Source organism: Cyphomyrmex costatus, unplaced genomic scaffold (genome assembly GCF_001594065.2).
Source record: "Cyphomyrmex costatus isolate MS0001 unplaced genomic scaffold, Ccosl1.0 scaffold29, whole genome shotgun sequence".
Taxonomy (NCBI): Eukaryota; Metazoa; Arthropoda; class Insecta; order Hymenoptera; family Formicidae; genus Cyphomyrmex; species Cyphomyrmex costatus.
In genome coordinates, this window is record NW_017277017.1 from 404,243 (window position 1) to 429,502 (window position 25,260).

At 40.1% G+C, this 25,260-nt stretch overlaps 1 protein-coding gene across 1 annotated transcript in view; it reads right to left on the minus strand.

The window, feature by feature from the left end:
* Window positions 1-201: 201 nt before the first annotated feature.
* LOC108775162 (MKL/myocardin-like protein 1) overlaps window positions 202-25,260 on the minus strand; it is a 100,994-nt gene continuing 75,935 nt past the window's right edge. Inside the window, exons 5-14 of the mRNA XM_018541449.1 lie at window positions 10,199-10,264; window positions 5,913-6,209; window positions 5,307-5,665; window positions 4,702-4,998; window positions 2,869-3,006; window positions 2,483-2,666; window positions 2,111-2,410; window positions 1,321-1,961; window positions 641-1,153; window positions 202-516 (exon numbers count right to left, since the gene is read on the minus strand). Coding sequence (XP_018396951.1) covers window positions 202-516; window positions 641-1,153; window positions 1,321-1,961; window positions 2,111-2,410; window positions 2,483-2,666; window positions 2,869-3,006; window positions 4,702-4,998; window positions 5,307-5,665; window positions 5,913-6,209; window positions 10,199-10,264 — 3,110 coding nt within the window. The remainder of the gene's footprint in view (window positions 517-640; window positions 1,154-1,320; window positions 1,962-2,110; window positions 2,411-2,482; window positions 2,667-2,868; window positions 3,007-4,701; window positions 4,999-5,306; window positions 5,666-5,912; window positions 6,210-10,198; window positions 10,265-25,260) is intronic.

Here is a 25,260-nt window from a genome sequence, read left to right on the forward strand (position 1 = left end):
ATAAGTACACATTCGTAACGTCATTTATGCAAGATGCATCAGAGGCAAAAATGTTACGAAAAACAACTTATATAAAATGCATCGGACAGACCTCAAGCAACGCAATCATTGTTCGCTTTTCTTTGTCTATCTCAAATTATACTTTTGATTATCTACCGAGAGTTAAGTACATAACGCCGGATTGTAAGAGAATATCTCGGGTTAGGTCGCAAAGTCTACCTTATCCCAGGTCATTGGAGATAAGTCGGTCGACATCTTGAAGTCAGAGTCTTCCATGTTAAAGAGATCAAATGAGTACTGACTGCTACCTAATAGCGGGTCGTAGATATCTGTGGATGAGAGACTGATTGATGGAGTGATAGACTGATGGTTGGACGATGGCATTGTCGCAGAAGGTGGTGGCGATTGCGGCATTAGCGAATCCAACCAATCGGGATCGTCCATATCCATCGGCATGTCGCAGTCCAGTTGACCGAAGTCCATTGGATCCAATGTTTCCAAGTCCAATCCCAGTTCCTAAAAAATATAATATTAATTTAAATGTTAATTCCATCTGCGATTTTGTTAATATCATAATTGTTTTAAAAATAACGCTGATTTTTAATTTTTTTTTTATAAATTTTCTCTCTAGGAAACGTACTTTGAGATCCAAATTTGCATTATCTGGAGTCACTTCTTGTGACGGTTGAGGATCTGGGGAAGCTTGTTGCACTGATTGAGGACTGAGTAACATCGCGGCGTCCAATTCGGCCTCGGAGGTTAGAAGATCCGTGCCGAAGGGAGTAATCTCCTCCTGCTGTTGTAGCTGTTGAAGTGCAGTAGGTAACTGAATGGAGAATGCGGTTAATGGTAATGGCGGCGGTGGCGGTGGTGCTGGCGTTGATGGGCTCGGACAACCACTCTGAGACACCTCCATCGGTATCGGACTAATCGGACTCATTGGACTGCTGGCCGTAAAAACTAACGATTGAGTTGGACTGTCCGCTGGCGCGGTGAAGACCAGATTTGGCTGTAGCTGGCGATTCGGGGTCGTGGGAGTTGCCGGATCTTGCGCGGCACTTGGAGGTAGTTCGCCATTCTTGATCAGAATCTCCAATACGTCGTCAACTACTTGACTTTTTATGTGACTCTTTTGAACTGGTTCGATTTTAACCTGTAAATAAAACACGACAATTGACAAAGTTATTCATACAGTTTTAGAAGAATTTGAACATTACAATTTTTATTACTTATTACTGATTATAAAATTATAATATTATAAAATTTATTTTGAAATTATAATTTTGTTTTTCTTAGAATTATAATAAAAAATAATCGTACTTTCAGTAACTTAGCAGCTTCATCGTACTGCGGTGGAGGTGGTTTGATGTCTTCAGTAGTTGTTGTTTGTTGTTGTTGTTGTTGTTGCTGTTGCTGTTGAACTTGTGCTTGCGCCATGAGAGCACCAAGAAGTGAGCCATTCAGCTTTGTCGGTTTCGCCAAATTTAGGACGATAGCCGTAGGTATTTGGACAGTAGTACTGTTCTTAGACTGATTCTTTTTATTATTAATTGCGGTTAGAGTAGCAGAGTCAAGAATAGCAGTGGCATTGTTTGGTTGCGCTTGCAGGAAAGCTGCAAGACTCGCTTTCGCGTTGAGTTGATGAATCGTAGCTTGTTGCGGTTGTGTCTGTTGTTGGCTCTGTTGTTGTTGTTGTTGTTGTTGTTGCTGCTGCTGCTGTTGTTGCTGCTGCTGCTGCTGTTGTTGTTGCTGCTGCTGCTGCAAGTGTTGAAGTTGCTGCAGATGTAAAGCCAATTGTTGCTGTTGCATTTTGTTGTGTATATGTTGCTGAAGTGCCAGCTTCTCGGCGCGCACCGTGGCTGGCTGTGTCTGACGGATCTGTTGAAGCTGTTGTTGCGATTTATACAGCTCGCGTTGTAATTCCTCTATCCGTTTCCTCTGCACTTTGATGATATCATCTCCTGAAACACGAACTGCGTCGTAAAAACACCCACGTGTGCTGTTTCTCGAATCAACAGCCTCGCTCGAAAGTCTCATCGCCTCTCGTACATACACCAAACACTTAAAGCGATGCTCAATCTAACGAAGAGATATCGAGATGACGTTTTACCTGGCGGACTCGACGGGTCTTCATGCTCGCTACTGTGGGGCGAAGCCGTTCGCGGGCTGCTCGGTTCATCCTTCACAATAGAGCTCGGGCTCTTGACCTGACAGTTGGAATCATCCGTCGCCATCGGGCCAGGCGTGTCCATTAGGATATGACCCATATGCGTCATATGTGGTCCAGTAGAATTGGAGATCGTGTTGCTACTGGACGATTCCGTGAAGGGCTTCAATCGCTCGATCAGTTGTGGTTTCGAACCCGACACCGGCAGATTCCGTCGTTTCAATTCCACCTTTAAGTCGCTCACTACAAACGCGATACACTAAATAATTTTCTGTTCCTTACGACCAATCTTTCTCTAATGCGATTTCAATATACCTTTCATATCTTCCAGTTTGCCCAAAGGCCTCAGTGGGGGCTGCTCTGAAGGATTGTTCGAAGAATTCGACGGAGCCGGACTGGCAGCGTTCGCGCTACTTCCGCTTACGCTACCAGCATCGCTCGCGCCGCTACTTGTGAGCGATAGCGGCTTTTGTGCGGCCGGCAAGATGATTTGAGGATACTAAATTAAAAGGAGAAAAAGATCTTTCAATTTACTTTTATATAAATTTGAAAAGCAAATATTTGGGAGAGATGGTACAATACAAGTTCTTTTAAAAAACAAACAAAAATTATTTTATCTAAAATATGAGATAGATATATAATTATTTTGTTTGTAAAAAGTTTTAACTGTAATGCATGTGCTACAATACATGCACCAGTACCTTATGCTGCCACTCGAGCTGCCATTGCAGAAACAGCTGTTGCTGCTGGAGAAGTAACTCATAACTGGTCTCACCGGGTTGCGCGCCGAGACCGGAAGTGCTAGACGACACTGGCGTCTTCTGCGCGTTTGGCGGTCCCTGTAGCAAGAATTATTACGTAAGAAAAATATAAAAATACAACGCGCGCTTAACCATTTATTATAACAATTATATACAATTTGCAACCCGAATAAACCCCGCTTTTATGTATCTCGCTTTACGTAACATTGCGCTCGCGACCCGTGAACAGATTTGAGATATATTTTCCTGACATCACTGTCTGGCGCCCGGTGAAGAGGAGACCAAGGTAGGTAGGTAGGTAGGTGACGTAGCTCTCCGGTTCAGGCCAGGCCGAGTGATAAATGATACATCAAGATGTTTTCTGCGCCCTCATTTGCACGCCCATTCCCGGCTCGCTTTCACACCGGCCACGCTATATCTCGGATGTTTTGGGGCCCGCGCGTTGTTCGAGGCCCGGCGGCTCGATTCGGTTCGACGTCTATCGGGGTCCGGGGGAGAAAACCCCGCGCAGCCCGCTCCCTGACTTCCTCGCTCTTAGGTGCAATTAGCGCTCGAATTACTCAGAGCTAACGAGGTGGGGCCCTGAGCCCTGCTCTGGGGAGATCGCGAGAGTTAATCACCCGATACGATCTACCTCCGAGGTTCCTCCGGGCCCCGAGAGACCGGGGCTCTCTGCGCTTCTTCGCCGCTCTCTGCGGCGGCTCACGGGAGCCGAGATTCACGGTCCATGCTCCGTACTCGTTTTTACCTCGTCCTCCTCCTCCTCCTCCTCCACCACGACCACCTTTTCTTGCTCTCATGTCGTCCTTTTTGCCCGTCTTGTTTTTTTGTCCCGTGCGCTGGTTGCCACGCCGAAATGCGGCCCTCCGTTAGCCCACACTGACCGGCGAGCACTCCGCCACTAGTTTGTAGTACCACCCGGCGGTCCCGGGTACACGATAATTATCGCACACCTCTGTGTACATTCTGGTCGTACTTCGGATTAAAAACTACTTTGCACTTCTCGTTTCTCATGCGCTTATCGAACTCACTGCTGCGCGACTGAGCAAAACTTTTCCGCTAAAATCTTTTGACTCGAGTTTATGACTGAATAATTTTAGCAACGCCGAGTAATTTAAGCTTAAATCGGATAATTTCGATGCACCAAACAAAAGTACTAAAAAAAATTACGTAATACGAAAGGGGAAAAAAGGAGGAAGCGTATATTACATAAATTTCCGTTTCAGTAATAATACCCGCTAATCTTTAGATCAATGTTTTATCGTTCTAAATTAATTACGAAATTAAAAATTAATTAATTATTGAAGTGATTTGACTTCGAACGCATCTGATGTAGAAATCAATTTAAATTACCGCCGATTCAATACTGTATTTAATACTGTATTATTACAAAATTACTCTTTAATTAAACATTAAAAGAAAGTAGTACTAATCAATCGACAATCGTATACTGTCTTACGTAATATCTATTACGTTAAAAGATTCGCGCGATGGATCGATGAGCGTGAACAGTGATGTCAGAATCTCGATGCTTTGAGAATACCCTTTAATAACTTCCATCGCGATTCAATGGCTGTTCTGTGAAGACATAATGCCCCGCGTAATAAAATCGATACCTCCCGACGAGAGAACCAACAGTATCATTTTGCAACACGGCGATAAAAGAAAAACGACGTATGCCCTCGCGTTGCTCTCCTTCGTGCAAGTCACACAGAATGACACAGTTGTTCTCGTCGCCGAAATGTTGACACAATAAATTGAAAGTGAACTTACTTTATACTCGTGGAACTTGATCGTACGGGTCTTGGGCTGGCTCTTGGTCTTCGACTTCTTTCTGTTCTTGTCCTTCCCGGGGGCGTCGCTCCTTTGGCACGTGGGGACGGCGGCGGCGGCTATCGGGCTTGGCTGGGGCCGCGGGGTGATCGCCGCCGGTGGTGGCGCCGGGGGCGACGCTATCGAGATGTTAGACAGGGGGCTCAAACTGGACGTCGTAGAACCCAGGGACATCGGGCTCGGCGCCGGCGCCAATGGTAAGAGGGTCGTCGACGGGCCATTCGTCGTTTGGCTCGCCTATTAAAAGAGAAAGAGAGGTCATCTTGTTTTTCAAACTTCCACAATGCGACTGACACGCGATATCGATCGCTATCGACATAATTGCGGCGACCTCTTAAATATCTAAATTGTCATCGAGACTTGCGCGATTAATCTTCGTCGCGCTCGATTAACGCTTCCATTGTCGCCTATAAACGTTTAGAGATCAAGTTCGAAAACTGCTAATTCTAGATATGAGAGATAAAATTCCAATGAAGCATGTCTGTATATAATCTAGTAAAAAGATAAATGTTTATATTAATTATTATTTTCTTGCTAAAACTTACCTGCGTAGACGTGTGTTGCTGAGGAACTTGCTGCTGACTCTGTTGCTGCTGCGTTCCTACAACGGTGTTGCAAAGTTCGGCGAACGTCTGTATCGTCGATTCCGTAGACGTCTGCTGGAAGACGGGTGATGTCGACGAAACCACAACGGCACCACCGGTCGACGGTATGCTCAAGGAAACCGTGACAATGCCCGCAGAAGCGGCCGCAGTTTCCAGAACATCCGATGATCGTGACTCCAGCTGCGGCGAAGGCGCACCCTCCGAGCTCTGAGAGTCATCCTCGAAAGTGATGTAGTGATCCGGATGTTGGGGTTTCGTCACCTGCCCCTCGCAGGTGGCCTTGAAGGGAATGTGACCCTCTAAGGGAAGAATTTCGTTATAAAATATCGCGTTAACATGTACACGGAAACAATAATTTTGCTAAAGTATTTAGTTAGATACAGAAAAATTTAGTTGGATATAAATCTGAAATTTTTCTAAATCGTTAAAATAATTACGTAATAATTTTAAGTATGATGAGCAATACTGCAAAAAGTTTTGATATATTCTAACGATCAGTGTTTGAGAATTCTACATAATTATTTTGTGGAGGCTATCGCGAGATACCTTTGACCGCTCTCTCGATGGGTTCTTCAGTATGAAGGATGTTCTTCTGGATGAGCTCAAGCGGTCCAGGTCGATGACTGAGCTGATCGTTGAGTTGATCGGCTAGCCTGGCCTTCTTCAGCATTCGCTGCCGCTCTGCCAGACTTGGATCCACGTGACCTACATCCTCAAGGATATGCTGCCGAACCAACTCGTCTCTGCCTGGTCTCTGCTGGATCTTCGCCTTCAGCAGATCGCCTGTCTTCGCCCTTTCCAGCTGCTTCCGTTGCTCGTGAAACGCCGGTGGCGTCTTCAACGCTGCGCGTGCAAGAAAAATATTCGTGTCTTTTATATCGTACTTTATTCGCTCGTCCGGGCGTGATTAATTTTGAGCACGACATTGCGCTGAAACGTCGCGGTGAAAGCTACTTCGAGTAGCTTTGAAAAAAGTCGAAACAGGGCTGTTATTACTTTCTCATTCGTAATTTTAGATCGCAATTTTCGGTCTTTTGATCAAATGGACTTTTCTTTAAAAAAAAAAGAAGAAGAGAAGAATAAACGCCGAATTTCTTAGCACGCAACGTGACGCATGCAACACGCATCAATTTCCGGAACGATGGTCCTCAAAGGCAACATTTTGGTGTTAACATGACGTGTCCTCAGACTCCCGCATTCTCCAACGCCGTTAAATCGGTGGATAAATGATCCCCGAAATGTGTCCCTATCACTATTTCCGGACGCGGATGCTGTCGGTGCGACGCATGCAGACGTCCACGTCGTCATTACGCGGAATAAAAGACACGTACCCCACCTACGATCGCGTCGCCGATGTCGGCAGCGGAAATGTGAAAATACACGGGCGCCCTGGTATTTTAACCGCGTGCCGTAAGTTTCCATCCAACCAGTCGTGGAACGGGGCACGCCGTCCGGCTCTTTCCCCGTCGCCAGTTTTTTTTAGCGTCTTCGAGATTAATCGTGGATGTAATTCCCTTGCTCGTCGTCGCGGCCGCGAAAGATGCAACGCGTTCCTCGTCGGATATTACTCTTCGGCTCGTTACGGAGAATTTACGGTACTTTTGTGAAGGTACGAAGGGAAAATAAAAAAGTAATGGGAGGTAGGGGGTTTCTGATCTCTCGCGCGGAAGATCGCACTAAAGTGGGATACTATAAGATCATTTATGGACCGATCTATAATTTACATCTTTTCGCATTATGTATGTTTCTCGCCTTGTTCTTTCAAGTAATTGCGATCGTGAAATGAGTCGCCCCGCGTTGGCGTCACTTCCTTTTCGAAGTCATTAACTCTAAAAAATATCAGATTTAATATTATGTGAAAATTGTATAATTCTTATTGTGTTGGTAAACGCTAATATGCCTTTGATTCAATGATATGGGTTATTTTAAATTCATACCATGATGGTATTGATACATGAGATGTTAAAAAAAAATTATTCAACATTTAGTAAATAATAGAAATTATATTAAGTAAAAGAGTTTTAGTCAAACACACATAGATTGAAAGTTCAATCGTTTTTTTTCTAAAATATAAACAGTTTTGTATGTTAATATAATAATGGACTTAGTGTCTCTCTCTTCTATGTATTGCATATACGACGTGAAGAGACATTGAAATAGCACTGATAGCCTATTTTTAGATAAATATATTATATTAGTGTTAATATTTCTCTATTCAATTTTTTAATGATTTTTACAAACTTTTACGTTTTATTATATTTTTACTCTTTTTTTTTTTTAATATTTAAGTCTTCTATAAAGTGTTATGATATCATACATTAAAATTTCCTAAAAAATCTACCGAATATCAAGTTTCGTTGAAATGAAATTGGACTGATAGAAAAATGTATGCCGCATAGAATTAAATCCACACACGACAGATATTTTCTAGAATATTTTGATATTTCCTTTCGCGAATGAGATATCAGAAGTTTGAAATGAGCTCCAAGGACATCCGACGTCCTTGCAACGACTATTCTAATCTCAGATGAACTGTCCAAGGGGCGTCGTTAATTTTCCGCAATAAACGTCGCTTTCCACAATTGAAATAGGCTCAAGATTCGGAAAATAAAACAAGAGGTACTGCAATTTTTACACGACGATTGACATCTCGGGAGAAAAACGTGTCTATTTGCATTTGCTCGTACTTGCGATGGCAATACGTATGATGATGTACGATTTGGCGCACATTTCACTGTGAAGAAGCAACAAATTTGGCGGATATTTAATACCGTCGTAAACATAACGTATTATTGCATAAGTGTATTCAATTTGCATTCTTAGCATTCTTAGCATTTATAACGATCATGTTTTACCTTTCAGTGAATATTTTTCAGTGTCTCTAATATCCATACTCAACGATATTCAGAAGTAATTAAAATTTTAATTAAACGTGTAGTTTCATAAGAGTGTAAAATAAGAATAATATGAGTTAAGATACAGAGTAGAATAGAGAAGGGGAAAATGTGCACCTCAAAAAGTGAGACATCAGCATAAACCTTAAAGCACATAAGTCTATAAAATATAATAAAAATAATAGCATATATATAATATATATAAAAATATATATATACGAAATAATAAATTAATAAATTCCTAGATAAGAGAATATATATATAATAGAGAATAAGAATATGTAATAGTAAATAAAAAATACGAAACTGAAAATATCTTTCAAAATTGTATGAGAAAATTAAGACATTAATATTTAAATAACGTTGTTCAAGTAAAAAGAGTAAAAACAAAGAAAAAATATTAGCGGACGAAATTTTTACTTGAAAAAGATGTTTCGCGGGATTCTATCAATTTCTGATAATGGAGTTTTAAAGTAATCAGTCGGTTTCTGCGAAAACGGTTATTGTTTTCAGGCGCGCGAATGTGTATACGGGGCTTAACTTATAGCCCCAGAAAGTCGCAGATGAATGAACCCTGCGCACGGCATAGAAATGCATGTGCACACACGCGGCTTTACGTATTAAGTCGAACGAGGCCTATCAAACCGCGTATTTTCATCAGACCGACGATATACCAGGCGCTATAAACGCGCCAGCGCGCACACGATAACAAGAGTAATATTTTAGGGTGTGACCTAAATAATTACTGGATGCTCGTGCTCTCGTTCTGGTAAACATTTGGTACCCATCGTAAATCTACCGGGCAACTAGACTGCCGTTGATCGCTTCGGGGATTTCGGATGCGAGCACACCATACGCCGCGCGAGAATGTGTTTTTACTTCTTCATTTTAGTCCGCGGTATGATGAGGAAAAATGATCGAGTCGTTTGTTTCATGCAGAAAACAGCGTTGTAAGAGAATGAAAAAAAGTGTGCTCATCACATCTTTTACAAGATATATAAAACGCAAAATACTGAGTATTCTTTAACTATTAAAATGTGTTCATAAAAAGTTTTAAAGAACTATAGGTATGTTATATTTGCATATCTCGTTCCTTATTACTTTAAAAGTGACTCAACTTACTTTAAAAGTTCCTCAGAAAGAAGGAAAAATTATTTTTAACTTAACAGAAAATTATTGCCAAATAATATCTACAAACAAATATATTTTTAACACGATCAAATATTATTTATATAATTTTTTTTTCATCTTAAAAAAAAATCATTCTTTCTAAGTTGTGATAATTTTAACAATTTTTATAAAGTTAGTTCACTTTTGATGATTAATAAGTTATAATATTTATTTAACCTACTCATGATAATAATTCAAATTTATGTTTCTTTAGTGTTATACTTTTGAAGTATAAAAGGAGCAATATTTAAAAAATACAAATTTATTGTAATTGTTTAGAGAAGAAAACTTAATTTCTCTTAAAAACTTTATTTATCTTATAGATTAAGTCTTTTTTTAGAACGACCGATTTAATTATTACAAGATTAATTGACCGACTTAAAAGCGACCTAATTCGTTTCTTTTTAAATCTCACAAAAAACGACTGATTGTCAATTTGTTTAATTGTTGCGAAGCAATTTACACAATCTAGATGTGTCCTAGATATCAGTCCTATACTTCTTACGTATCCTTGAGAACGGCGCGATAATTAACTCGTGCGTGTATCAATCGATCCCACGTGTTGGCGAAGACGTTTTTAAGACCGCAGAGACTAGCCGGCAATGATGTTCAATGACGGTCGTAACGAGAGTTACGTTGATCACAACCATCGCGAGCATCAGCGAGAGTTTTAACAGCCCTGAGTCGTACAAGCGCAATTTTCCGCGGCATAGAGAGGAAAAAAAAATGTATATAAACGGTGTAATAAACAAGCGGATCAACACTTACGTGGCATGATGCCTTGCGCAACCAGCTGATTGATGGGTCGCCTCAGCATGAGCTTCACCTTCAACGCTGCAACAGAAAAAGGGAGCCGCCGGTCATAAAGTGTGCCTCCTTAGTTATGGGAAAGAAATTAGGGGCCAATTCGAGCGAGCGGCCTCCTCTTCGTGGAACTTTTATTCGAACGAGTGCGTTGCACCTCGGCGAGACGCGACGCGGAGAGGTCGCTCGCTCGTGAAATTCTCCCGTCTCTCAGCAGCATCTCGCTCCAATTTCTGTGGGATTTCCGCGGAGGAGTCGCGACAGCCGCGAAAGCTCAAGTCATGACGCGGGATGCTTCTATAAAAACCGCAGAGATCAAAGTCGATCACTCGCCCCAACTTGTGGCGCGGATCTTTCCTGCTGCGTTATTTATCCTGCGCATATCACACGTTTTTTTTAGTCCTTTTAAAGTTAAAATAATGTTTGTACAATAATCATTTTTACAACAGGGTGTTAATTAAAGAAAGAAATTAATTCTGTTTTTATTAACATTATTGTTTTATTTTAATATGTACAAAATATTTTTATAAAACAACATAATCAAGATTAAAATAGACATACATTGAACATACTTTTTAAATAATATATTTATTTTTGTGAAAAAGGTTCTGGATAGTCCTTTTATATATTTGATTATAGCAAGATTAAATTTTTCTCAACAATATTTTTGTAACAAAAAAATATGTGAGAAAGATTATTTTAAATTAAATTTGTAATTAACCTAATCGTATGATGAAGTGAACAGCATGGTTCGCGAAATGTTGGCATTAATAACGAAGAAAAACACGGCGATAACCCGCAAACCTTCTGGTAATTGAAGAAAATACCCGTGAAAGCCACAAAAGCGTAACCTAATCATACTTTTAATTACGCATAAGTTGATGTTTTTAACTGAAACCTGCTTTCCTGTAAATCGGAAAATGCAGATGCAAAGATGCGAAGGTGCGTTGAATCGATCAAAAAGATCGAGAAGATTCACGATTCGTTCTCCGCGCAAGATACCCGAATACAAATTAACACACAAAGGGCCGGCGGTTATAAATACGCGCACGACGCGGGCCAGATTGCATAAATTGCCTGCGAAAGAGGAAGAACAAAAACGCGGAGGCCGCATGGCCGTGCAATCTGAATTCAAAGCAGCCAATGTGCCGGCGAAATGCCTGGCGTACTGCCTTTGAGCATAATGGCTCATCCGCGGTGGGATTTGTTACTTCAGTGCTGCTGCAGCTGAACTCGTAATTCGTTCAGGTTCCCTCGAATCGTCAACGAATGTTAAATTGGCAGCTCTCCCTCTTTCCTTCGATCTCTCGCGTCTTGTTAGAATTAGTCAGCGTTGAATGAAAATTACACTCATGGCAACTTCCTGCTGTTGTTTTCTACTTTAAGCCGACGTTGATGAGTAATGATTAAATTCCTTGCGTGTAGTTACATTTGAACTACTATTTCGGGATTGAGATATGCCCACTGAGATTTCGGGTAACATTGTACTTTGGCATGGAATAACTTATTCGCGATGCGACAAATCCCTCGGAGTGATCTATCGCGTCTTGTATTCCTTACGTAAACAACATACGTGCCGAGCAAGACAAAATTATCATGGAATTTGATCCTTTGTACTTCCTTTTCTCACTAGCTAAGTGCTATCGTGGTTATTAGCGTCTACCCTCCGCGTCTTATAATACCTTCTACTTTCTAGCCGATTCTACTTTGGCATTTATTTTGTTTCTTCGCTCCGCCTTCTTGGTTCCACCTCAATGCGTTTAGAATCGTCTAGGAATTAATATTTTCTCGTTTCGTAATCAGTTTTCGTGTATTTTAGTATTTTTATCCGTATGAACCCGATGCTACCTTTGTACAATAAAATGTATAATCACGAGTACATCTACCTTCCGAACGTGATTTCCAGGATCGATAACGGGGATACCGATCAGGAATGCTCGTTAAGGGATAAGGCTATCGCGATTGAAGTGCGTTGATAAGATTTCATAGTGTTTGCTTGCACTTTGTACCTACGGTTATAATAATTTGTACTTGATCACAATTTCCAATCGGCGTTCCATGATTATCGCATCGTATGGTAATAATAATTCGCGCTAATTAGTGATTCCAATCCGTTAAATTAAATCAGGTCGGTTAGTTGCTGCAAAATAAGTTTGCCAATTCTCTACTCTACTCTAGTCTCTTTAATAATACTATGGCGCACAAACTCAACAATATGTCGTAACAACGCTGCTCTTTATGGACATACCTCGACTTCGTTCTGTGATGTCGCAATTGTGGCCGCGTTTTATGAATTGTCAAGAAATCTTGTGGACTAAAACTTCGAAGTATACTCAAACAATTTTAAAGATTTTTATTTCATGCATGGGAAAAAACAGTTTTGCTAAAATATCTAAAAATTTAACCGCAGATCTGAAAATAATATTGTTTGTGAACCATCAAGATATAATAATTATGATTAAAAATGGCTGCTAGAATGTTCTAAGACTTTTTGCAGCATCGTTATTAACATTGTAAGTGTTTTACATAATTATTATGATAGTTCAACATAATTATTTTTAGATGTAGTTAAATTTTTAAATATTTCAGTAAAACCATTTTATTCGCATATTTTCAGAAAATTTAAAAAAATTCCAGACATTACAATTATTGTAGTAAATTAATACAATAAATTGAAGATTCATTGCATTGCATATGTTTTTCTCGATTTCCAACTTTATAATTAAACGATAAATAATGAAGATTTGAGTAAGTCACAGATCCGAGCGAAACGAAGCAGAGCATAGTGGAACAAATCTATGTAGATTGGAGCATCAGAGGAAGGATAAGAGACGCGGAGAAGATAGATACTAATGACCAGAGTGGCGTTAGCTACCGAGAGATATGCTGGACGAAACGATGGTTCTCCCATCCCCTTTCCTTCTCTCTCATTCTCTTTCCTTGTTTCTCAAGCACAGCGCACGTGCATAGTTGTCCCGTGTAGCCGGTGGCACTGCAGGTTACGACTTTGTGGCTCGTGGACGATCGCGCTTACGCGAATTCCCACCGTGTTTCGCATTTCTGGGAGCTACTCGTCGTTATTTCGCTTCGTAAGCCACGCTGCGCGTTGTGCCGCTATGGCTAATTTCTTAACCCCGTGAGGTCGAGCATCCTCTGAGTTCCGCGCGAAATCAAGTTTCAACACATCGTAATTAATGGCGATATGTAAGGGAGAACGGGAAGCGAAACTCTCAAGAAGAATAACTCTCAAACATATTTCACGGCTTATTAATAGATATTAGAAGAAATATTCAGAACAACGAATTTAAATTTAGACATTTAAAATAAACAATTTTATAGCGCATTGAGCGTTTTTCTTATAGAATATTCGAAAGAACGTATACCTATAGATGTATTATTAGATTAGTACAATATAATAATATTCAAAAAATTTACGAAAGAGAATTATATCTATTTTTCCCGTAAAAATTACCCCTATTAATTTGAAGCAGCTGTAATTATTTATATGGAGCTTGCGTGTACAAATATACGAATGATTAATGCGTTGGAACATTGCTAAGGTTACTATCTATCATATTCCAGTGTTTCCAAATGTTTACACAGTAAACATAATAAATCTTGCGGCAGACATCTTTTACGATTGCAATAAAACTCACGATGCTAATATTGTAAGTATCGATACTACCTCCTTATGGAAATCCCATCGATTCGTAACGCGAGTCTACTTACGCGAGCGTTTATATAGATGCATTATGCGTGCGGATATATCGGGGGCGCTCATTTTGAACCAAATTCATTATCGGTCTCTTACGCATTGGCCGCGTTGGGTTCTCGTGTTAATTGCAAAGTTTCCGGATGCCGTGAGATATGGGAACCACGCGCCGCCGTAGGCATTCGTGCTATCCATAGAATGCAGATTTGCGTCGGTGCATTCCTTGGGGTAAGGCGATTATCCCCACGTGCATCGAGGCATACAGCCTTTACCACTTTGATTCTTGCTCCGGCCGTATCTTCCCTCTGCGATGCAACGCGCGGATTACACGAAAAGAATGGTTTTGACGAAACATCTAAAGTTCGTTAGATACAGATCTGAAAGTAAAATTTTGTTGGAAACTTAAACTGTGGTTGCTAGTATATTAAAAATTCTATGCAGCATTGCTCATAATTTTTTAATTTCCAACATAATTATTTTAGCAGTCCAACAAATTGTTTTCAGATTTGTATATTCCGCAAAATTTTAGATATTTTAGCAAAATCTTTTTGTGTACGAACTCACGATAATTCAACGAGCAATAATCGAGCCATTTGTAAGAATAATTGGATAATAATTTAATGTTATACATAGTAAGAATTGTTGCGACTTTACTTCTACAATTTGCGTGTTATAGACTTTCGCACAAATAATTGTACAAACAAAAAACGATTTTGCTAAAGTATCTAAAATTTTAGGTGAATATAGATCTGAAGATAATTATGACGAATTAAAATAATTATGTAGAAAAACGTGAAAAACAATGCTGTAAAAAGTTTTGACATTCTAGTAGTAATATTATCATCGGCTGTATAACATGCCAAAAATAAGTGACATTTTTTTATTTTTCTTCGTTTTTGGTCACAGATTACACGTCGATGTATAGTTGATTTTTGTGCGTGTTTTAATCATGTAGAAGAATTTTGCAATTCTGCAAAGCCAATTTAAAGATATTTTAGAATTACGAAATATCGGTAATTTGCTTCATTATAGAATCCCCTTAAATCAGGATGTTAAATCCACAATGGTTAAATCCACTTCATGTTGATGTTTGTACCAAACCAACACGGTGAGAATTATACAAACATTGGCCTAGCGTAAATCTGTATCTACATTTTTAAGTGCATATACATTTACCTAAATGTTTAGAATACTTCAGCAAAGTTATTTTTTTCCATGTCTAATAGAAGTAATAATAAAAAGAAGTAGAAGTCTTTATTAAAGTCGTCGAAATGCTCGTATATACCTATAACAGCATTTACACTTGTGGTCGACATTAGACATGTAATTATTTCGATCCTGATTTTCTGACTTGTGAGACATAACTGAAGACCACCCAAAGCTGTCGTCGGTTTTACGATTATTTCGCTAACACGTTTCTTACGCGTCTGCTTTACGAGACGACCGGCAAATAAATCAGCGCGACCGGAATTCTAAGCGCGGCGTTAAAGTGTTAAAGAGTTCCGGAAGACACCGAATTCCTTCGAGCATCCCATAAATATTACGTCTTCGTGAATTCGTTCCTACTGGTTTGACCTCAATTTTCGGATCCGCTCTTCAACCAATTTCGACAAATTACTCGCCTTCCAGCATCGATAATCCCATATGCCACGATCGTGTCGCAAGAAAGCGCATAAAACGCGATGCTAATGCATGCACTTACCGCGATGCGTTTATCGGGGATTTCTACGACCGGAGGATTATATTGGCGTTCTAACAGGACAATTTGCAGCGTCCAAGTAAGAATTATCAAATCGATATTATTCAGAAAGATCTATGAATATTAGGGAGCTTTTGCAATATATCTCGCTAAATTGTGACGCGTTTATTGGGGATTCCTATATGACCACAAGATATTGCATCCTGATAGAAACTCTGGTAAATAGAAACTTCCTTTGGTTGGTGTGTTAAGTGTAAAGCTCTATGAATGTTGAATGCTCTCGCAATTCTACGATTCGCCTACGGTAAACGCTAACCGTATATTATCGCGGTGATCTCATGTTCACTGTAAATCCAAGTATGTAATAAGTGTCTTCATATACAAGCTTTAGTTTAATATACTGCAAACAAAATGGATTTACATATTTAAACGTGTAATATAGTTATGTTATTTATTATATATAATTATATATTACTTTTACATGGAAAATTATATCATGTCTAGATATATGAAGGTACTTATTACGTATTTGAATTTGTATTAGAATATGTGCTTAGCATTCGAGTTTCAAAACAAACGAAATTTAAAAAAAATATCTATTTCGCAAATACGTAAAATTTTTTAATGAAGTCATCGCGAGCCTGATAGAATCCCTTTAGCCATGTCGTCACCGGGACGCTGAGTGGGTGGAATAGAAGTCGGGCATTCACGAAATAGAAAGACGTGTTGTAAGCCTTCGCGTAAGATACATTTACGTCGGGCGGGGGTGATCCAATAATACGGCAGCTTTGGGTATAAATAAAGCCTGCGAGCCCGGAGATCGCGAGAGAAGTTGTGTCGGCTCCTCTCCTCTGTCATCTTCTCCGGCTCGCTCTTCCCCGTGCAAACGCTTATCTCTCTTGTCCACCACTCTGCGGTCTTCTATCTTCTAATTCTCACTCTTTATTGATCTTTTCTTCCTCTTTCCCCTTCATCGTATCCTCCTCAGACAGGGCAGCACGGGACAATTTTTCTTTTCTCTTCTTTTTTTTTTTTCGAAATAGAAACCAAAGGACCCTCCCCCTCACTCTTGTTCTTCCACGCCTACGTGATTTTCGGAAGATGAGCGGCGTAAACATCTCGAATACCATGGAATATTCCATTCTCCAAATAACCAGCCACTTTATCAACACGGTTGCGGAACCCTTAATGGAAACATTGTAGTCATTCTAGGCGAACTATTTTAAATCTTTCATTATTTTCTCGTAGTTAAAGAGACGAGAAGTCCTCTGAAGGATCGTGACTTCGGAAATATTTAATTTACATGCACTATAATAGAAAGCGGAATACAAAATCCTCTTAAAAACACATAAAGTGTGATATATAATTTCTGTTCTTCATCCATTTGTAAGAATAATCATACTTTTACTCCAGGCACGAAATTAATGTTAAGCATAAATTCTTTTAATTTCGTTTAATTTTTGCCAAGCGGTACTGACGGTCGGTCTCCCTATTAGAATACTAATTGGAATTCGCCGACGAATTTATTGGCGACCGGTTGAATTTTTCAGTGGCGCGTTTCCCGCCATTGTTTCCCGACGAGCAGCTGGGCGGAGAATGCACGCCTGTGCACTTACGTCAAAGAGCGGGGAAGAACTGCGAAGGCACAACCGTGAATATCGTCATGATGAACGCTCGATGGCGTCCGTTTGACGTTTGTTGCATTTAATATTCCGCTCATTACAGCATATTTATATTTAATTGACATTCCCGCGTTATTTCCTATTCAATGCAAGCGTCGCGGATGTAGACATCGTACAGACTTACAAAAGATCGCATTAATGACAAACACGTTTATTTATATATTAAATTCGATTGATTTTTCTACGAACGCACGTCCGTATAAATGATAATGATAATCAGAGAATAATTAAGGAAAGTTTATACGGCAATAAATAAAATTATGTTGTAAAATGTTAAAGTAATACGTAGAAAAACTAACTGGTATTAAATATATCTAAACAAAATTTTAATTTAATTTAATAAAAAATTAATAGAAAATGACAAAAATAGGGAAAAGTAATGCAATATGATAACATTATGTAATAAAATAAGAGTAATAATAGAAGAATAATTACGAAAAGTTTCTTCGGGAATAACCAAAATTATACAGAAAATATTAAAATATATACAAGCTATGTTATTACATATAAAAAGAATTAAAATTTAATTAAATAATGAAATAATTAAAAAATAGAAGAAAATACAGTATAATAATACGAAATATTATATGATAAAATTATAAAGAAGAATAATTAAAAAAAAGTTTTGGAAACAAATAACATTCTTTGGCAAAATATTATTGTAGAAAGTAACGTTAAATAAAAAGAATTGAAAGTAATGATAAAAATAATTGTAACATATGTAATATTACTACGTATTTCATATCCAATTATAATTGCGACAAACATTACCGCAGTTAATTAATTATTAATTACCTAAAATTTATATTAGCAAAAATACATGCGACAAGCAAATTGACGCATACGGGAATCGTTTCTGTCCTTGACAAATTACGAACGCCCGGCGCAGACTCGTGTATCTTCTCAGTCGTAATGAGAGGGAGGAGAGGCGTGTAATATGCTTATAATTACCCCGCTAGTTAATTCGCTTAATAGGATAATCAGTGTGCTATTTATTTCGTTTTCACGTCGGGGAGCAGCGCCCACGTTCCTCCAGCTGTTCCAGCCGCGCGGCCATGGATCGTTTCGCGGCGCGCGGTAGCCGGGAGGGACGCCGTTTAATGCGCCGATCGTGCGATACGCATACAAACGCACGGGCGCGCGCACGCATGTATGTACTTATAAGAGACTTATAGAACTCGCGCGCGTCCGCTTCGTGTATATTAGCGGTCTATGTAAGCTTAACACGGCTACGGCATGCTCCGCCTACCGGCTACGCCTTCTAATCGACGTGCGCACTTGTTTCTTTCGTAATGTCCCCCTCGAGGAGCGATAATAACGCGCGGATTTACATTTTTCCCCTGTGTTTATTATTACGAGACCCCCGCGCGTCGAGCGCGACGTGTTGCACTTTGAATTTTCTGCGCACTTAACGATCGATTTATCCCTGATGCGCAAACGGCATTATCTTTGTTGGTCATCAGCATCGTGCTTATCGCCGAGTAAATGTATCGCGTTTTCTTTAAAAAAATATGTATGCACGTAGTTTAGAATTTAAAATGGAGCAATTATTTCTTTCCACAGGTATCAATGTTATATTTATATCGAATATTACGTACTGATGCTGAGGTGAGACATTTTTTGCAATGAGCTCTTTGCTGTGTTTTATGATGCTTATTATATGGCATTATTATTAAATTGATCATCGATGTAACTTGTGTCATTGTGTAATTTTAATGTTATTTTCACCTTCAGTTTATAATTGCGTTTCAAGCCGGACAAATTAAATTGGCACGCAGTTTATAGAACTCGAAAATGTATTTGCAAATTTAAATATGAATATTATTGAGCGCAAAGATTTGTTTCGATCAAAAGGATTCTTCTATTATTTGATTTATTATTGTCAGCTTAATTATTTACTTATAATTACAAGCGTCGTGCATTTTGATACAATCGTATATGGTACCAAATTGCGCTATTTTAAATAATTTCCTGCAATTCTAAACTACATGTTAACCTTCCGGAGCTGATGGTGAGCCTATTGAATTTTTTTACAATTAACTACTATATAAATCTCTTTGTAAAAAATGTTATAATTTTATTTTTTTTATTCGTTACATCTGCGAATTTAGATTATTCTTATTATAATAAAATATACTCGTTGTTAGTATTAATTTTTTAATGTAAATTAAGTTATTTGGGTTCTTTGAAATTAACACTACACTGAAAAAAAACTTATTAAATTCTTTTCTCTGTTTAGTTAATGTTTAAAGAACAGGGGAATTAATTTAAAAAATTTTATTTTTTCTGGTGTGTATATTTGTTTTATATTTCTCAAAATGCGACACTGTTTCAGCGCCACTATAATGGCTTTTCCGTTCTGTAAAGGTTAACATAAATTAAATGAGTCTTGGCAGACTCAGCGCCAGTAACTGTTACAGATTTTGGCGTCAACTCCGGAGGGTTAAAGTAATTATTACATAAAGATTTTCTTCAAGTGTTTCTATATTATCTACATGATGTGTATATTTCGCGTTTATTTAGTTGCCCAGAACCCTTTCAGAAATATTCCAAAGTATAATAGAGAGATTTAATTTGTTTTGAAATGTAGCTTCTCGGGTCTCAGGTGGTTATACGAGTCTTCGGCTTATTCTCATATTCCGCGTTTAACATGGGAATGCGCGAGTCCCGGATCGAGTAATCATCGCGTGCGATGGGCGTGGAAAGAATTCTGGAGTCAGCCCGTTAGAAACGATCGGTCCATCCGACATCTCGCCGTATCTGCACCATTTACTATGTCGCTCGCTCCGAAAGAAAGAGAGAAAGAGGGTAGACCGAGTCGACCGTCTGGCGCTCGTAAATTCTGCTCGAAATTCTTAAATATCACGATTCCCTCTCTATTTCTCGCCTCCTCGTGCCCCGTCGCCTCCGAGGAGAGGAAACCAGTATTTTTAATCGCGCGCGAGCGCGTTTCTTCTCGCGCTCCACCTCCCACGACCCACGCATCGAACGTTGCACCACACGCTTGCGACGCAAGCCAGGAGGACGCAGGATGAGAGAGACGCGGGTTGTTGCGCGTGTGTGGCACGCGCGATGTTCCTCCTAAAAACGGGGTTAACAACACTGAAATCTATTTATTTACCGGGATAAATCACCGGGAGCTTTACGACGGAGTATATTACGCAAATCGAGGCGTTATATCAATCGACAAGAAGGTCGCATCCCTTTTTCCTCTTTCGCGTTTTTCCCATCCCGTTCGCAATCTCCACCCACAACATCTTCTACCTTTTTTCTCCTCTTCCGCTGTTTCTTCAACGGCCGCATTTCTCGATGTTCTCGCTTTTTCTTTTCTTTTTCTACAAAGCGGATGCCGTGAAGATTTGCATTGCATTTGACGAAAAAGTTACGATACTTTAACGGATAAGCTGTTATTTCACACTTTTCTGCATAGAGAGCCACTTGTTTAGAAAGCGATGCAAGACTGTTTTAAAAAATCTTATAAATATTGCAGCGTCAATAATCTCTTTAAATAAATTAGATATCCTGCACACGTTTGTGTTTCTGCATTGCAGATTAAAACGTTTTTAAATGAATGCGCGTTGAGCTTGTGGTCTATTTCTCGTTTCTTTTCCCCTTCGAACCTTTTTATTCTTCTTCCTTGATATCGTGCTGTTTTTTTTTCGCTCTTCTTGGAAAACGACGACGACGCACGAGGTGCCGAATGGACGTCTGGCGCGTTGCATCGTACTTCAAGCTTGTAAAGCTTCGCCATTACTCCCGAGATTTCACGATTCTCATCTTCGTTGCACATCCAACGTCATAAGCGCGAGACATACGTCCGGGATATATTTTTGAGAAATTCTAATTGCCATTACACATAGATGCAAAATAAAAACATTTTTTATTAACAAGCTTAACCACATCTTGTATAATTTTTAATTACGATAATTTTGTCATGAATGTCAATAGGAGAGATTGAAGTATTTGGAACAGAGCTACACTAATTTACAAAATTTTGTACAAAAATACGTAAAAACTATTTTTAAGATTTTCGACGCTGAGCTCAAACCTGTTCATCAAAATATTTTCATTAAATTTAATTTCCGAGATATAAAGAGATATTTTTTCAAATATATAGTGAAGTTTTATTAGAATTATTAATAACAAATTAGAAATGCTAAGTGCTTTATTTTTGTTTTTTACATGACTTTAGACCTCCCCAACCGGAAGTTTTCGAATAATATCGTCTAAATGTTACGAGAGAATGTTACACGGCTTTAACAGCGGTTTAGATTTAGGACGACAAATCGGTTGGAGGAGGAGTTCAGAAATCACCGAGAGAAATCGCTCAACATCTGTGTTACGATAATTACCACGTGTGGGCTGACTGACAACGTCTATATAGTGCCTATGCTGACAACAAGATGGGTGTCAGTGTCGGTATTGTTCCAAGCGTTCGTCGTTGCGTTTCGACTATCGTACTGGTAAATCAATCGTTTTTGCGCGATAAACACCTGCCATCGTTCAAAAGCGAGAGACGCGGCTTCTTACGGGCGAAAGTCGGCCCCTGAGGCATATTAATTAGTAATTGCAAGAAACGAATCGCCAGGCAAACACTACTCTGTATCACATCGCGGGCTCGATCACGACGTATGTAACGTTTTTGTCTCGCGCGATTTCGCAAAGGATTATTACAGGAACAGGCGTGCGATGCCGACCGATCGGAAAGAGAGAGTCAATCGCGCGCAATCGTTATTATCCCTTAAAAGGCGGGATAACCGTAAATAGGTGTTACATTTCAGAATGCGAAGAACTGCAGCGAATATTAGAGGTAAAGGGACATAATAAGGGGAAAAAATGCTTACGAACGCTCTGCAATTAATTTTTTTTCTCGCGTATAAGGATGATTAACGTTGATCACTTACACTTTGTAGTAACGTGAATCTTTCAGTTTCAGTGGAGATTTTTATATTTTGTTCTAGATTATTTAAAAATCTGAAAAAAATTCTTGTGAAACCTTTAGTTTTACTATCATAAAAATTGGATTGTAATTTACTTATTTTTTAATAGATTTTTAAGTACGTGGATTAAGTAATCAAGATTCGTAATCAAAATATCGTCTGCGTGCTTTTCACAATCCAACTTAGTCAACGGAAGGCTAAAAATCGTTTGTAACAAGTTCTCGGTTCAACTAGCTGTTCATCTGTTTTAATTCTAAGAAACAGAAAAAGATAAAGAGTTAGTTGAATTGAGATTAAAATTTATCTCTCATTGGTAAAAACGGACAGTGTTGCACTATAGTTTTCCCAATGGACAACGCTGTAAAACGCTGCTTTTGCCGATCATCGGCCGAGCCTCTCGTTGAAGTCGCGGAAAGCGCGGGTCGTCAAGAAAGCGATATGCACGCATCGCAAACTCACGCACGCGCGCGCGCGCCCACCCACGTGTCCGTCCGCGCGCGTTTAGTTTCACGTTTGTTGCTGGCGTGCTGGATGCTGCGCGGGGCTCGCACGCCCCTCCAGGTGAAACTGTTTCCTGTGTCGCAAGCCGCATCTCTCATTCCTGAAGGGTCCGTTGCCACTCTCTCTCTCTCTTTCCTCCTCTCGACTTCCTCTCGCCCCCTCCCCGTAGCCCCGCTCGCGCTCGCGTGCGCCGTCTTCTTTCTCTTGCGGCGTAGTAATATATCTGGCCCGCGTGGGCGGCCCACGTGGGCTTGACAGCTAAGCCCACGGGAAACTGGTTACACCCACAACTACGTTCCGACTTTATGCCGCGAAGAGAAGAGGCACACGCCAGGTAGGTAGGTAGGTATACACACTTCGCTCGAGAGCACGCTGGCTAGCTGACTGATATTTTGGTAAGCAATGGACACGTGGCCGTCTCTCTCTGTCTCTCTCCCCCGCCGATAAAACTGTCTTTTTAATCGATTCGTTGGCACCAATTTTCCAACATTCAAAAATATATGAGAACATCATGACAAGGAATAACATTCTATTTTCTTCGAACTCGATACACAATGTCGGCTTTTACATATTTTCGTGTATTTCTCAAGAACTGTAGTCAGATTTGAGCGTCGCGATCGCTGTGGAGAGATTGGTTCGACCTCAATAATATAGCATTGTAATTTATGTTAATAGGCAAAGCGTGTCAAGTTTATTTTCATTTTCCTTCGCAATGATTAAGACAGGCATACATTAAATTAATGAAAACACATTGGAAACACAATAATTTTTAACTTTAGAAAATCATTCTTTAAGAGTTCAATGGATTCAGATATGGTATATCAAGGTCATATTCCGATATATACTGTGAGTATCGTAAAGTATACTCTCTAAAATCTTTAGAGTGGACTCTAACTATGAAGAGTGAAATCTCACTCTTAAAAATTGATAATTGAGCTACTCTCTTTTAACACTGACTCAATTGTCTCTTTTGTCACTCTTTAGAATTCTACTTCAAAGAGATTTTAGAAAGTAAATCTTTTAAAATGAATCTCAGTCTGAAGAGTGAAATCTCACTCTTATAGATTGAAAATTGAACCATACTTTTTCAAGACTGGCTTAGTTTTTATTCTTTATAGTCAACTTCCATTTCAAAGAATTTAAAGAGTACGCAAACTAAAAGATTTTCAGTACAACGCGTATCGGAACACGGCTTATTTTGTACTCTCTACAACAAATTTCCAATGTGCATTCCGCCTTTTTTCGTGTTGAAGGCACATTAACGAGGATCGACAGAGTGCTTCTGTGCCATTTCTCACGAAAAAGTGGCAGCAGCTCTTTAGCGAGGAGAGCGGAGGAAGACCTTGTTTCCGCGGAAAGCGAGTCGTTGTTGGCGGAAAAACGGCGTCGGGCAAACTCATCTAGCGTGTCTAATAAACACGAGCATCTTCCGTCTTGGCGTTTTTCACCGCGTGCGTGCGTACGTGCGTGCATGCGTGAGCGCGAGCACGCGGTTACGCACACGCTTTGCGGACAATTAATTTATCTCTCGGGGCGGTCTGAGATCGCGCTCGCGCTCAGGCTCACTCGCAGACGTACGAACAGACGAACGGACGGACACGGACCGTTCCAGAAATGGAGTTGGTTTCGCCGGTTGAGATACGATCGTATACGTACGTATGTACGTAGCGCACATATCGTACGGCGGCCGTACGTGGAGAAAAACGCCATAACTTCGCGTCGTATATGGCGGCAATGCACAGGTGCATGCCACCGTGCATCCACCCCGCGGCCCCCCCCCTCGCGTCATCGTTGCCACCATGTCCTCGTCCCTTCGTCCCTCGATCGGACGTGCGTGCAGAATGCCAATTGTTTCTCCGCCTCTCTGTAGACCTCGCTCGCGCTCGCGATATCAGGACACGCTATGCGCTGCTTCTCTCCGTTTCGCGCCGTCTCCTCCTCCTCCTCCTCCTCCTCGCATCTCCGACGATGATCCCCGTCGCTTTCCTCTCGTTCCGCCCCTTCTCGCTCGCTGAAAACCCGATTGCGATACTCGGATGGTACAGGTATCGCGGATACTCTATCCCCTTATGATCCTCGTTTCTATTTCCCTCTCTCTCTATTTCTCTCTTTTTCTCTCTTCTGCAGAGAGACCCGATTGCGATATCCTCGAGAGTTCGTACGAGATATATACTTCTTCTGCGACTCTGTATTATCTGACTTCTTATTTCAATCGCTTCACCAAAGACAAGTGATACGATAAAAAATAATTAGTACGTATGTCGGCTCGTTTCTAGAAATAGACTGGTCGCATAATCGCGAGCCGATTCCGAGACCGCTTTGGAAACCTGCAATCGACTTGGAGCGTAACGCCGCCGTGGGGCCCATGTGTGAAGGAACCTATACGTTAACGCGATCGGTCGCTTGCTTCATCCCGGAGAGCATTTCTTAAAGAAGAGAGAGAGAGAGAGAGAGAGAGAGAGAGAGAGAGAGAGAGAGAGAGAGAGAGAGAG